Here is a 14,985-nt window from a genome sequence, read left to right as displayed (position 1 = left end):
CGAATAAGATTACTCTGGTTGAAAATATTTATGAAGAAAAAAAATGAATAAATAAAGAAGATTTAATAGGTTAATAACTATTTGGATACCTTAATTTGTGAGACGTTATCACAATAGTTCTTAAAATACATTAAAATTACAAAAATATATCTTAATATTATATCTTTTGTCAGTTAGTTCTTGAATAAATGTCTTTAGATAATCATTTTAGTTCTAAAATGTGTTTAGTCGATCAATTCAGTTTATAAAATTATTAACAAAAGGTATATTCGATCATGTAATTGCAATTTTAATCTAAAATACTATCGTACAAAATCTTTAACTTGCAAAGACGAATATGACTGTACCGGATATCTAATCTACAAGCACGACAGATTGAAACTAATAAAAGCAAGAAATTAGCGTTACTTGTAGTATTTGACATCCTCCATTGATAAATGGTCAGCCATAGTTTTAGCTTTAATAGCACGGCAAAATTTCTAGACTTCCTTTACCTGATAAGTAGTAGTGACACTTTATCCGTCTTATTATCAGTTTCATATTTAATAAATATTTATCTTAAATTGTGTCAACTTATCAGTTTCCAATAATACTCATTTAACTAAACAATCAACTTATTACTACTTTTAAACACTTCAATTAATGTAAGTATTCTAGTCTTAATTCCTTTGTTTTTCTTTGTTAATACATTTGATTCAAGAGTGTGTTTAAGTTAGAATATTGCTTCTAAAAAAATTAATAATAAAAGAATTACTATAAGAATTAATTGAAAAAGGAGGGATGATACAATACAGCAGACAAAAACTCTGATATACTGAGGTTTCCTAGGGTCATAAATCAAACAAAAACTCTGATGATACAAATGCCATATAACAGTTATAAAATAGTTTATACACAACCAATTACTGCTAAATGCTGAAGGAAAACCAAAGAAAAGCTTTCTTCTGTAACCAAAAACTTGTCTTGAGAGAAGAGATAGGGTTTGGTTTCTAACCAGATCCTTAGCAACCAATTCAATCAAATCTCGATCGTTGAATCTGAGTTGCAGCTCAATCCAACGATCGAGATTTGGATAGATTGGCTACAGAGAATTCAGTTCGGTTGGTTTTTACAGGTGATCACTCATCAATGTCATCATGATCACATGTCCGAGTCTTGTCGGGTCGCCAAGCATAACTCGTGCACCTCATTGAGAACCCACTCCTCCCCAGTATGTCCACCCAACACCAAAACCCTAGTCCCTCCAACCACACAAGTGCTATGACCCCAAGCAAATTTAGGCGGTTGCCCCGGAACATTGAGGATCCTCCATGACGGTTTCTCTTCGGAAGGGTCGAACAGAAATAGCTGAGACGGCGAGTGAAGACCTGCAATGGAACCTCCAAATATAATAATCCTCCCACAAGGCATGCTGACAGCGACATGATCCAATCTAGGAGGAGGTACAACAGCATTTTGACTTGCTAATCCAGTGAACTCACTACATTCTAGTTGCCTCCATTGTGGTTTTTCGGCTTCTAGATCAATTGTATACGCCTCACCTGATCTTAACCTTAAGTGTCCACTCTTAGCAAGTCCACCAAACATGAGAATCTTTGTCCTCTCATAGACTGAGAGTGAGTGCCCTAACCTAGAAGGAGGCGTCCATGAAGATCGAATTTCTCTCCATGTCGGGTTATCGATTGTGAGGTCGAGTAAATACGTGTCACTAAGAAGTACTCCGGCATCTGTGCAACCACCTGAGACAACCAATTTGGAGCCTTCAATTGTGCAAGAACTGTGCCAAGATCGAGGAAGAGGCGGTGCTCCACCGAAGACTTCTTTCCATGTTGGCTGTTGAGCATCCAAATCAAGCACAAACACATCATTTAGCAATCCTTCCCTACCACATCCACCGAAAACCACCAGCCAAGAATTGTTTAAGCACGAGAGCGTGTGGCCCCACCTTCCGGGCGGAGATGATTTCACACTAACCCTCTCCCATTCTGGATATTTAGCATCGAGATTTAGAACAAAAGTATCATCCATAGGCTGCATGTCCACTCCTTCACCTCCAAATAATACAAGCCTATTTCCTGCAGCACAGGCACTGAAGTTGCAGCGTGAAGGCTCCACTCCACCTCCGACCGTCACTTTTTTCCAGCAAACAGCTTCAAGAGTAGTGAGTTCCCGAGTCAGACGACCCCATCCTAACTTCTTGGTCATCAGTTCCAATGTACCTGTCACTTCTTTGCCCCACGCGTTTTGACAAACCATCTTCCTAACATGCTCATTCTTTGTTAATTGACGGATCCTCCTGCAAACAGAACCGATGGATGCAACATCCCTCGGTGTCAATCGTGACAAAATGTTGTGCGCCAAGACTTCATCAGAAAGCTGAAGAATGCCACACGTCTCATTGTGCTGCTGACTGTACAACGATTTTCCACTCTTGGTACATCGTTTAGCATTTTTATCAAAACCTTGAATGCAAGTCTCTCTGAAAACTGGATAGGAGACGTGGTTCAAATCTACATTTGCCTCGGAAAAGATTTGAATACCTATCACATGTGTCACAATTCCATCATCATCGTGTATTGGTGCAAGCCTCAGTCTGTTCACTAAAGGAGTACCATCCTTCCTGAAATTCAGAAGTTCACCTTGAAACTCAATACCTTCCTCAAGACATCTTCTAATCTCAGACACAACAACAGGATCCACCAAAGGGTGCCTCCTTTGAGCTCGAGGATCCCTATACTGTAAGAACCGACTGTAAATGAGAAATTTGAAAGCAATTAGGGGGATATTTTTTTCAAAGTTGACCCAAATCAGTATATCTAAAAGAAATATCTAGTAATAAAGGAATGAATTAGAAATTGGTAGAAGTGACTCTAGGTTGCCTAAGTGCATGTTTGGATTGACGGCAAAAGTTGCACTTTATTGCTTCAACAAAATAGTGTCAAACTCACCATGATTCCAAACATGCACTAAGGAGAATTGAATAGTATCAAATAAAACCAAAAAGGACTCTAGGTTGCTAGATTCCCTATCATATTAATACTATGAGTCACACGAATCTTTGATCAATATCTTCCTATCAAAATCTTTTTAAGTAGTTAATTCACAAGTACAAACAAATTATAAACCTTGAATTTTATGGAAAGTACTAAGCACATCGCAATGTCCACCAAGTAACCATACAATCAAAATTAAAAATTAAGGGTTCTAAAAGGAAAAAAAAAAACATAAGTTTGTGAAATCATAAAAATTGAGAAACATGAAAGTTTAATAAATGAACATCTATTATCCAATAAGAAGGAATCTAAGGGAATCAAAATTTTGAAAAATGGATTCCATGAAAAATGTGGTTTAAATGAAACAAAAAATTGACACTATACAGTCTCAACTTAGTATAGATCTGAAGAAAATGGAATCATTTTCATTATTTCATAAAAAGGGTTATTTGGGGTCAAAATTAAATGATGTCAATTGACAAACTTTATATAAAATCCCAACCTTTAATCAACAAAATAAAAGAAAACAGATAAACCCCAATAAGATTATACTTTGAAGCAAGAAATCTCACCAATTGCGACCAAGAGCTTCATGAGCACGATAACCAGTGGAGATTTCAAAAACCTTGTTGACATAAATTATGGGAAAATCAGATTCAAGTGCATCTGCTACAACAAAAGATGTTGGTGTTGTTGGGTAGAAGAAAAGTCCTGGTTTCAATGGAAGCTCACTTTCTTCTTCATCTATTACTTTCTTTTCTTGTTCATTCATCATCTTATTGCTCATGCATTTCAACCTCTTCTTGTGATTTTGATTTTCAACCTCTTCTTCATCTTCTTTTTTATCTCTTGCCATAGCCATTTCTTCTATTTCAATAATAATAACAATAAATTATCTCTCTCTCTCTCTCTCTCTCTCTCTCTCTCTAATGTCTGCAAAAACAAACTTGTTCGGTTTTGGTTTGTTTTCTGACAAAACAATACTATAACAAGAATGTTTGAGTTTTTATGACGTAAATACCCTTATTAGAATGATAAGTTACAAAGGATATATGCAATGAATAGAGGAGTGGCATTTTTGTATTTTGAGTGAAAAATGAGGGGTCTTTTGGTAAAGGAATAGAGTCAACATGGGTAACAGCACATGGTAATTGGCAGAGATATTTTGTATAGAAAATATCTGAGAGTGAATTATCGCCACGTCATAGGAAAGTGAAGAAGATATTTTTGTGTGACTTCGCGGGAAATGAAATGCACCTTTATTTTATTTTATTTTATTTTAGTTAGATACATAAAAATATAAATTAGAAAGAAGGTATCGTGGTTTTCTTAGTTCCATTCGATTTAAGAGGGTGTGAGACAAATGTCTTCATTAGATGGACGACACGTTTCATTTCATGACAAAATATCAAATCTCATATCATATCATTTGTAATAATGTATGTATCGTCCCATCAAAGTATCAAACCATTCACCTAGCCATATTAAAGATTAGGAAAATGATAAAGAATAAGTATACTGTTGAAAATCGTATATTTAACATTTTAAAATTTTAAAAATTATATTTTTAATGTAAATTTTTATTTTTTTTAACTAATGCTTTTAATATATTTGTTAGCACGACATTTACGGATATAAGATAAATCGTTGCGGAAGTAAAGTTCATATGTATCAAATATTGTGAAAATATTTAATGTGTTGGAGCATTGGTTGTTATTAATACATTAAAAGCTGTGTATCTATATATAGTGATTGATTTAGAAATTTCATTTGATGCGGTTAAAAAATAGTCTATATATTTGTATAATAGTGATAAATATAAAGCTATGGAAATTCTTGTGGGAGCTTGAACTCTATATAATTATAGTTTATAGTTTCTTTCTTCAAATCTCTAACTATATAATTATATTTTTTTTTCTATCATGTGTCAACTACACATTAGATATTTATGTGACGCTACCGACATGATTCTTACAACCATCAAGTTTCTTTCTTTTGGTATGTAGTATGTAATTCATGAATTGATGAAATGAAACTATAGAAAAGAAAAATAGATACAACGAATAATAGAATATAATATTTATGCAATTTTGCTAATTTATTAAAGGATCATACATATATATTTGCTAGTATAGGTGGCCTGACATGAAACAATAGATTTTAATATTATACTAAATTTGGAATTTTTATGATATATTTAAAATTAATATGTTTTAATATTATCATTCAATGTTCATTATGTATATTTTTTAAAATTTTATTGTTTATTATTTATTAACTTTCAATATATATTTTTCAAAAAAAAATCAACATTCAATATTATCAATGATAACAAATATTTTTTAATTACCGTCACTATATTTAATATTATTTATACAATATCATTCATTTTAAAATATAAAGCAAATTTTAATTAATTCACTATATTTAATATTAATTCTATAACATCATTCAGTTAATCAAATTTTATATTTTCAATACCCTTCAACAATATATATATCATCGAATGTACTTTCAGAAATTAATAAGATTAGAAAAAATTGATTGCACTAAACCAAGTTTTTTGATAAATATAAAGTTAGTTATTTTTATTTATAATTAAATTTTTCACTTCATTTTGAGAAAATAGTTCAAATTAAATAACATTTTGAAAAAAAATTTGAAACCAAATCAAAATGAGTTTAACTATATGTATAAATTTTAATATTTTTTATTTTAATATTAATTTAAAACATTTTATTAAACTATTATTCATTAGTTTTTTAATAATACTTATCTTATATATCTTTTTGACAAATAATTTTCTGTTTTTGTGTGAATGGAAAGACTAAACTCTCAAACGAAATAAACAACTAAAATTCACAACTAAATGTAAAAGACAACTAGAACAACATTAAAAAAAAAAAAAAAAGAGTTTAATTATCATATATATTGTCAGTAAAAAAAATTACATTATTAACACATCGCAACTATTAGTAAATATGATTTTAAATATAATTTTAATAAAAATCAAATATTTTAATAATTAAATTATTTAATTATTTAATAGTATAAAAATTCGTCCTTAATTGAAGTTTATGAACCATTTTAGTTTAATTATTTGGCTAGTTTTTAATTCAATTTTTTTATGAACAGTATTGTCTATTTAATGTGATATGTATCAATTTCAATTTATTATTTTCTTACTTTATATTTATGATAATTAGAATGCATCAATAATTAACAAAAAAAAATTGATAAAATCTCTATTATCTCTTTCATTTATTATTATTATTATTATTATTATTATTATTATTATTATTATTATTATTATTATTATTATTATTTGTGACACGATCAATTTTTAACTTTATTTCAAAGTAATGATCAATTTTTTAATCTATCTATCGTAGTAATCATCCTCAAAATAAAAATCAATAAATTAACTATGCCATGAATATTTGATAAATGTGACTAAGAATAGATAATTGAAATAATAATGTGAATCACAAAAAAAAAAAAATAAATAAATAAATAAAGTGTGATCCCTTTTTTAAAAATCTTGACTCCATTACTTAATTTTTTAATCAACTCAAAATCAATAATGGTTGTAACAGAAAGTCCAAAACTTCTTGCATATGTGAGAAATAAATAAAACAGATTAATTTTAGGTAATATGCAATCAGTGAGTAAAAATAAAATAAATATAAAGATAAGAAGATCACACAAAAATATATAATAGTTTTAGGCAGTACAAATTTTTTAAAATCTATTTTTAATGAGCGCGTCAAACACATTGAACGCGATTGTCATTTAGTTTATGAGAAAATTTAAAATGCACAAAGGTGTTGTCTTACTCTTCTTTTCGTACTATTATTTTAAAGCTCAAAATTGTCGACATCTAAAGTTTGAGCTTGCCAGAGGTTGGTGAAATTACTTAATTTTTACAATTCATAGGATATTTTTGTTGTTTGATATTATTGTTATTAGTTAGCTTTAATTCATGAGCTTTGGTTGGTTTGTTTTAGTTAAGTTGATAACTAATAAGTTCATATACCAATAAGTTTTATTTGCTTGTATAAAGACTTAGTCTTTTATTATTTTATCATTTAATAAATTATGAGGAAATTTCAATAAATAACTGAACTCAAACCTCTATGTATTAATATTCTTACAGTCAGTGACGAATCTAGAGGTTTTTAGACTTCAGCTTCCACTCAAAATACAAATTATCGTTATATTATTTTTTAATAAATATATGTTAATATTGCAATAGAATTTAATATGTTTTAAATTTCATAATAGTAATTTATTAACAACAAAATTTAGTCCCTATTCGATTGACTCCTGAATTCATCCTTGTTTGCAACCAGCAATTGAGTTGTATTTGCATAATTGCCTCAACTACTTTTTAAGAAGATTTCTAAATCTAATTTTTATAAATAAAAAATTTTAAAAAGTCAATATTATCAATTAATTGTTAGTTTTATTAAAAAAATAAATTGAACTTATTACTTCTTTATCACTTTAATTCCTTAAACCACCTTATAATTCAATTTTATAAATAATAATTAATAAAGTTATTTTTAATTAAAATATTTTAAAAAATAATATTTGCCTTTAACTTCTTTTAAAGAAAAGAGAAGTAATATATATATATATATATATATATATATATATATATATTAAAAAAAACTCAAGTTTTATATTAATAAAAAAATAGAACTTTGTATAATTACAAAATAAAATAAAAATTTACCATACAAATCTATTTTGTAAAAATGAATTAGACACATAATACAAACTTAAAGAAAACAAAATCAATCATACAAGTAGTACCAAATTTGTTAAGAAAGCGACAAATAATGAGCTCGACCCCCACAAACTTCCACATTGCAGACCATTACCAAATGTTAGCTATTCGATCAATTATGCCCATCCACGCAAAGAACCGCACTTGTGGTCTGCAATGTGGAAGTTAAAATTTATCCACCTAAATTTTAAATTGTTAGTTAAAATTCCCAAAAATTTTAAATATCAAATTTTCGGTATTGAAAAAATAACTATAGAATATTTCATTTCTACAATTTTTGTTTTTATTTATTTTTTATTTATTTTATATTTAATTTATTTTCACTGAGGACCAAAAAAGTGAAAAAGATCATTGAACACTCTCGAGTTCGACTTTCTACACAATCTAATAGGAGAGTTGTATCTAAATTTAAACGAATAACTATATCTTTTAGTTGAAGTCGAGTTACTTTTATTTGATTTATATGTTCCACCTCTATCACAACCAATAATTAATTTTGATTTCCTTCCTCTCTTTTCGGTCTCTATGTTGAATAATGATAATAGTTACTCCATTTTGTCGGCCAACCTCTTTTGTCAATGATATGACAGTTTTTATTGACTCAAAAATTTGATCAGTTGTAAATTTTTCAATGAAATCTATACATAATAGTGTTTTTTTTCATCTCTATTTTAAAAGAAATAAGTTTAAAAAAATTCAAAATAAAATCCAAAAATAACAATAATAATAATATGTACCAGAAATTTCAAAGTTTAAAATTTCTGGTAGAGTAAAATTAATTATTGAATATTTAAAGGAACCAAATGTTCGGTAGTATAAACAATGTACCGAAAATTTTGCCAACAAAATTTTCGATAAATAATATATACTGCCGAAAATTTTGTGCCTTAAAATTTCTGGGTAGTTATAAAGTTTGTACCTGATATTTGGGAAAAAACAATTACTCCTAAAATTTTAGTGAAGGGTGAGATTTTGAGTAATTTTCTTATCATTTATTTAATGAAAATTAAAGGAATAAATTTAAAATTTTAACATTATAGATGGGTATAAGACCAATTGAAGGGTACAAAATCTAACTTTCCAAACTAAAATGTCCAAATTTGTTGGGCCTAAAATTTTAAAGTCCAAACCTTATGATTTTTTATTCACATTTTTTAGATAAAGATACATTGTACAACATTGTTGGTGCAAGGCATAAAATTTAGGAATCAAAGAACACTAAATTTTGGGTGCATTATAACATTCTTCAGCAAGCACGATTGGTCTAAATGTGCATCTCTAGCCAAATCCCAAACCAAGATTTCTAAAAACATTTTCTTCTTCCCTCATCTCTCACTTTTTTTATCTCTCATAAAAATAATAATTCCTTCACTCTCAAATCCCCAACCAAAGTGCATTTATTTACCTGTATATTTTGATCATGTACAATACTTGAGAATTTCCTAATCAAATATGGACGCGTAAATCTGGTTCAACCTAGAGCTCAACATTGTGTTTAAACAATGACATTGAAGTAGGTGACAATGATACTCTTTCAATGAATAGATGAAATGCCACCGATGAGTCACTTACCATCAAAGGTAGAAAAATGACTTAATTGAGTGTCAGTGTCAACGCCTTAATTTAGTACACTATTGCATCCTTTTTGTACATCACCTAGTGGTGTGAAGGCAACTCCAACATGACTATTTTGTTTATATATATATATATATATATATATATATATCGAAGTTATATACTTTATAATATAGGTAGAACATACGAAAACGTTAGAATACTATTTTGCTTTTAGGGTGAAAAAGAATCTCATATGAAATAAAAACTCATGGTAGTACTCGTCCTTACGACTAAGACAGTGTCTCAATCAGTGTCAATTCAATAAAGAAAATTAATATTAGTGTCTCAAAATATAACTTATATATGTTTTCTTGTGTTTTTGTTGAATCAACATCAATCATGTTGTTGTCTCAGCTATACAGATATAGAAGACCCTGAACTTCTACTTATAAAATAGCCCATTTAATAATATGTAGATATAATTAAACCCTAGGTAGTCAATCGCGGCGGTGCCCGACCCGATCGCACTGAAGCATGGCAGCAAAGGGCCTAGCCGCAACGGCGCAGTAAGAATGAAAGTCTCACGCGATCTAAATGCATTTAGGGTCGCTTTTCCTAAAACCTATAAAACTTGAAATATTTTGTGTAGGAAAAACCAATATCACCCTTCAATTTTAAAACTTTATGGTATGTTTTTAGTATTTCTTCCTTCAGATTTCACTATTACCCTATGTCTTCCAACTTCAGTTTTAGTCCCGCCGCCTCCAGCTTCAAACACCACCAACCTCTGTTATTTCCTTCCTTCCTTCCTTCTTTCTTTCTCATTTTTTTTTTCTTTAGTTTTTTTTTTCTTTTGTTACTTCCTTCCTATAATATTTTAGTTTTAATATTTTGTTATTTTATTACTCTATGTTGAATAAGAAGATGATGATATTCGCTATTTAAATGTATGTTTTGATTATGACTAGGGATTTTTTAATACTATTTATAAATGTTTATGAGTTTGAGACATTGTTTAATTTTGCATGTTTATATAGTATTATTCAAGTAATTTGTCAAAAAAAACAGAGGTAATCCCGGTATCCCGCTAGATCAAACCTTGAAGTATGAATCATATGGAATAAAAATAACTTGCAGCCAATACATTGTTTTATTATTTTGCTAAAAAGAGTGAGAACACCAGATTGTGCTTACTGCATAACCCAAATACACAACATATTAAGAATTTTTCAGGTCCATAAATTAACTGGGATAAGCTCCTTGTCCTATGAAAGTATTGGACAGATTCTCCATATCCTGTAAAAAAACAGAAGGGCGTAGCATCAGCTGATGTTTTTTAATGCTAATAAATGAAATTTTTCCTTTCAATCTTTCAAAGGAAGAAGTTAAAAATGCATAAAGTGAGAAATAATTTCCAAATAAATGGTGGATTAAGAGCCGCCATGGCTATCAAAATGATATTTTGAGGTAGAAATAGAATAGCTGGTTAAGAAACTAAAATTTGACACATTATTTGCAGCGTATTGGCTCAAAATACAAACTACTTTAAACATCATGTCACGTAAAGATTTATTTTATCATATTGCATATTTCATTGACAATAAGTGAAATATTAGAACTATAGACATTTGAACAATTGAATATGTTAATTTGCATATGCAAGATCGAGAATCAACAAAATTAGTTTGAACTACCACAAGTATTGATCATCAAGAAGAAAATGAAAAGGTAAAAAAAAATTACTGAAAAACTAACCTCTGCAACATACAATGTTTTATAGAATCAGAGTTTAGTAATCAAGAAGACTTTATAAGCTTCTCGATGTCCTTCTGCAAGAAGAAAGTTGTAATTTATTAACATGTAATCGCAGCACAGATGGTGAAAGTGTTCAATTATAAATAAATGTTGGGGTTTCTGTTTGGACTATTGTATAAACCTTGCTTAAAATATTAAGTACTAAATGCCTCAAACCTCGATTTTCAGAGGAGCAGTGGTAGGAGCATATCTGTCCACAACCTTCCCTTGTTTGTTTACTAAGAATTTTGTGAAGTTCCACTTGATACCATCTCCAAATATTCCACCTTGCTGACCCTTCAAAAACTTGTAAAGTGGTTCCGCATTCTTTCCATTGACTTCAACCTATAATAATTTGATTATTTTAGTATGATTTCCATATAAACTGGCATATATATTGCACTGTATCCTTCCAGAATTCAGCAAAAAAAATTGCATGAAAAATTTGGCTACGGAAATCACGGTAATCACCTTATCAAAGATTGGAAATTCAGCTTTGAACCTTGTGCAAACAACATTCTGAATTTCTTCACTGGATCCGGGTTCCTGTCCACGAAACTGGTTGCATGGAAATGCCAAGATTTCAAACCCTATAGACAATTAACAATCACATGTCTCAGTATTACAGAATTCACACTCATAAAGTATAGTTTTACATATATTTCTTTGCTTTTTGTCCCAAAGGCTGAAGTGACAGACCTTGATTCTTGTACTTATCGTATATCACATTCAACTCTTTGTAATTTGTTTGAGTCAAACCACTGCAACAATGAATTACAATATTATAGTTATAGACAGAATAAAACGGGAGTAACAATTTCCTATAATCATCTCATTTCAATACAAATGACAACCAAGTTTTATCTCAGTTAGTGGAGTCGGATACACAGAATTTGGATTAATAAAAAAAACCAAAAATTTTAAATCAATGAATTTCATGCAATTTAATAAGAAACTGAAAGCTTGTTTAGCATCATCAAACCTCACATCAAGTTTATCATACTAAAACACAGATAAATTTCTGAATTAAGATCTTGTTCTTTAATTTGAAATCTGAACTAAATAAAAGATGAACCAGCAAGTGGAGAAAGATTAATGAATAAAATCCTCAGAAATCCATAAACCATACAAGTATTCTTGTTTCGTGATTGAGAAATTCCAGTATCATTCTTCTACAGAATAATTTCCATGACATTTCTCAAACATCAAACATGAAAATAGATAAACTCTTTTCGCTGCGAATCAAACAACATAATCTCTGAGTGCCAACTATACTTTTCAACTCTACCTTTGGTTTCGCGCAAAGGAAGAGTGATACCAATCACAATGATTAACAGACAAAAAAGATTGAAATGAACACAACACACCAAATCGTATAAAAAAATAAATAAACAAAAATCTTTAAATCAGGGAAATTGGTATATACACCAATAAGAAATAACCCAAAAATAATTCATCAGTATGAATCAAAATCAAATTAAGTTACCATTGTGAAGCAACATTGACAATCAGTAGAACCTTCCCACTGTACTCACTCAGACTCACATCATTTCCACGGATATCCTGCAATTATAGTTCATATCAGAAACAAAAATAAACCACAAAAGTAAAATCAGTCAAGTAATCAAGGATCACTGGAGTTGAGAGTGCATTCACAAAAACCATAAATATATATATATATATCAAAGACATCAATTGAAATGAAAAAACAGATCAACATGGTTTATTGATCTCCTTGAAAATTGACATGCAAGAGATATAAAATCAGAAACTGTTAGATACAGAACTACCACGATAATTTGCAATTTTTAAAAATAAAATCAATTTGATATTTTTTTCATGGATTATTATTTTCATTCACACATCAAAAAACTTAAGCGCAACAACAATTGGGCATGCATGATCAAGTTACAATTTGTTTTCAAGTAATTAGATTAAAAATAAATAAAAGCTATTTAGGACTGCCACCATAAATTACTATCATTTAAAAAATCAATCAATTTTATATTTTTCCATTCACCCATAAAAAAAATCGAGTGCAGAAACAATTGGGCATAATCAAACACAATTTTTTTCAAGTAATTAGATTGAAAAGCACATAAAAAGAGAAATTAAGGGGAGAAATGGAACCTTGACAGTGAAATCGTAAATGGATTTTGAAGCTTGTTCGGCCATTTGAGAAGATCTGCGAAAGAAGAAAAAGTATAACGCGAGAAGAAGAACAACGAGAGATACAAAGTTCCACAAAGTCAATTGCGTGTCCATCAAAAACGATTCTTATATTTTATCAAAAAAGCGACGCTTTACGATTCTTATATTATATTTTTTAACTTTTTATTTAATGTTATTATTTGCGTTCACAAGGGAAATATCGTCGCATTTATTTTAGTTCTTTTTCGATAATGATTTTTAGTTAAATGATCTATTTTTTTTACCAAGTACTTTGGATGGTTATTCTTCCACATTTATAGAATAACAAATTAGTTTCAGTTTTTTATAGAAATAAATTAATTTCTATTAATTAAATTAAAAATACTTTCTTTTTTAGTTACCAAAACTAAAAATGCTTTATTAGTTTACATTTGCTGATTCAAGCTTAATTCATTCCCTTATAGACAATCAAACGTGATGAATGCTTGTTAAAGTTTAAGGCTTTTCTTAACTTGAATTTGGACACTATCATTTTTTTCCTATATATTTTGTATTTGTAAAGGGCATCTTTGTTTTTGTCATGTTTCTAATCATTTGTTTAAAATTTACATTGATGGATATTCATGAATTAAAATTTGCCAAAATTGATTGATAGAGAACTAATTTAATTTTTAATTTGAGAAATTAATTTGGTATATTTTAAAGATCGTACTAGTCAACTATTACAATATTATTGATCAAAATAATTATTCAAGTGGACTTATCAGATATTTCGTTAGATTTAAAATGATCAAAAGTGTTATTATTGATCAAAATAATTATTCGAGTGGACTTATCAGATATTTCGTTAGATTTAAAATGATCAAAAGTGTTATTATTGTTAAATTTATTATATTAAATTAATATCAATACTTTTTTTAACTTATACCATTAGTTGGCTATTAAATATTTCCTCCTTCTAAAATATTTAATCCAAGTGGATTTAATTTATATACACAATTAATATAAATAATTTTTGGAGGCATAATTGCTTCAATATATAGTCTTTAACTTAATTTCAAGTAATACTTCAGTCATTTTTTTGTTCCTTCTGATTTGATCATTTATTTAATTTTAAGTAACAATTTGATCATTTATATCTTAAAATATCAATAATATTATCATTTTCTTTACATAAACTTATAAAATTTATCAAAATATTCAAATAAAATCCATAAAATTCAATATCAATTTCAAAAAAAAATGTATGTATTCATCCAATGCATAACTCAAATAAACTTATATTTCTATCTCCGATAACATCAAATAAATAATGAAAATGTGAGTTTATTTAAAAAATTTAGTTATGAATTTGATGAAAATTAATTTTATATTGAAGATGAAAATTAATTTTATGAGTTTTGTTTGAAAATTTTGATGAATTTTTGTATAAAAAAAATGATAATATTGTTAACATTTTAAAACATAAAAAATCAAATTATTACTTAAAATTAAATAAATAGCCAAAATGGGTTAAACAAAATATAAAAGATTTTATTATCTAAAATTAAGTTAAGGATCGCATGAGCCATTTTTAGACTATCAATCAATTACAATTATTATATCATTAAAAATGCATAATTTTTTATCATAACTACCTCTAAAATCATATAATTGTAATGTCGTAATATTATCAAACTTGTATATGCTTATAAGGTA

At 28.5% G+C, this 14,985-nt stretch overlaps 2 protein-coding genes across 2 annotated transcripts; both read right to left on the bottom strand.

Moving 5' to 3' along the window:
* Positions 1-735: 735 nt before the first annotated feature.
* Positions 736-3,963, bottom strand: LOC101491262 (adagio protein 3). The gene is made up of 2 exons (XM_004503287.4): positions 3,566-3,963; positions 736-2,749 (listed from the first exon to the last, which is right to left on the bottom strand). Exons 1-2 carry the CDS (start codon positions 3,853-3,855, stop codon positions 1,141-1,143), a joined length of 1,899 nt encoding a protein of 632 aa, XP_004503344.1. The 5' UTR covers positions 3,856-3,963; the 3' UTR covers positions 736-1,140.
* A 6,484-nt stretch (positions 3,964-10,447) lies between these two features.
* LOC101490947 (probable glutathione peroxidase 3, mitochondrial-like) lies at positions 10,448-13,356 on the bottom strand. The gene is made up of 7 exons (NM_001278948.1): positions 13,267-13,356; positions 12,623-12,699; positions 11,836-11,897; positions 11,608-11,726; positions 11,314-11,481; positions 11,098-11,171; positions 10,448-10,638 (listed from the first exon to the last, which is right to left on the bottom strand). Exons 1-6 carry the CDS (start codon positions 13,309-13,311, stop codon positions 11,139-11,141), a joined length of 504 nt encoding a protein of 167 aa, NP_001265877.1. The 5' UTR covers positions 13,312-13,356; the 3' UTR covers positions 10,448-10,638; positions 11,098-11,138.
* Positions 13,357-14,985: the final 1,629 nt, after the last annotated feature.

This window comes from Cicer arietinum, chromosome 6, assembly GCF_000331145.2.
Source record: "Cicer arietinum cultivar CDC Frontier isolate Library 1 chromosome 6, Cicar.CDCFrontier_v2.0, whole genome shotgun sequence".
NCBI classification, from domain to species: Eukaryota; Viridiplantae; Streptophyta; class Magnoliopsida; order Fabales; family Fabaceae; genus Cicer; species Cicer arietinum.
Note: the sequence above shows the minus strand (reverse complement) of the source record. Positions and strands in the feature narration are given on the sequence as shown.

What these genes read in the sequence shown, in the direction of transcription:
- LOC101491262 (XM_004503287.4), bottom strand. Translation starts at nt 3,855, where the DNA reads ATGGCTATGGCAAGAGATAAAAAAGAAGATGAAGAAGAGGTTGAAAAT. An exon ending in GAAGCTCTTGGTCGCAATTG is followed by an intron (nt 2,750 to 3,565) that starts GTGAGATTTCTT and finishes TCTCATTTACAG; the next exon opens with TCGGTTCTTACAGTATAGGG.
- LOC101490947 (NM_001278948.1), bottom strand. Translation starts at nt 13,311, where the DNA reads ATGGCCGAACAAGCTTCAAAATCCATTTACGATTTCACTGTCAAG. An exon ending in GTCAATGTTGCTTCACAATG is followed by an intron (nt 11,898 to 12,622) that starts GTAACTTAATTT and finishes TCATTGTTGCAG; the next exon opens with TGGTTTGACTCAAACAAATT. An exon ending in CGATAAGTACAAGAATCAAG is followed by an intron (nt 11,727 to 11,835) that starts GTCTGTCACTTC and finishes AATTGTCTATAG; the next exon opens with GGTTTGAAATCTTGGCATTT.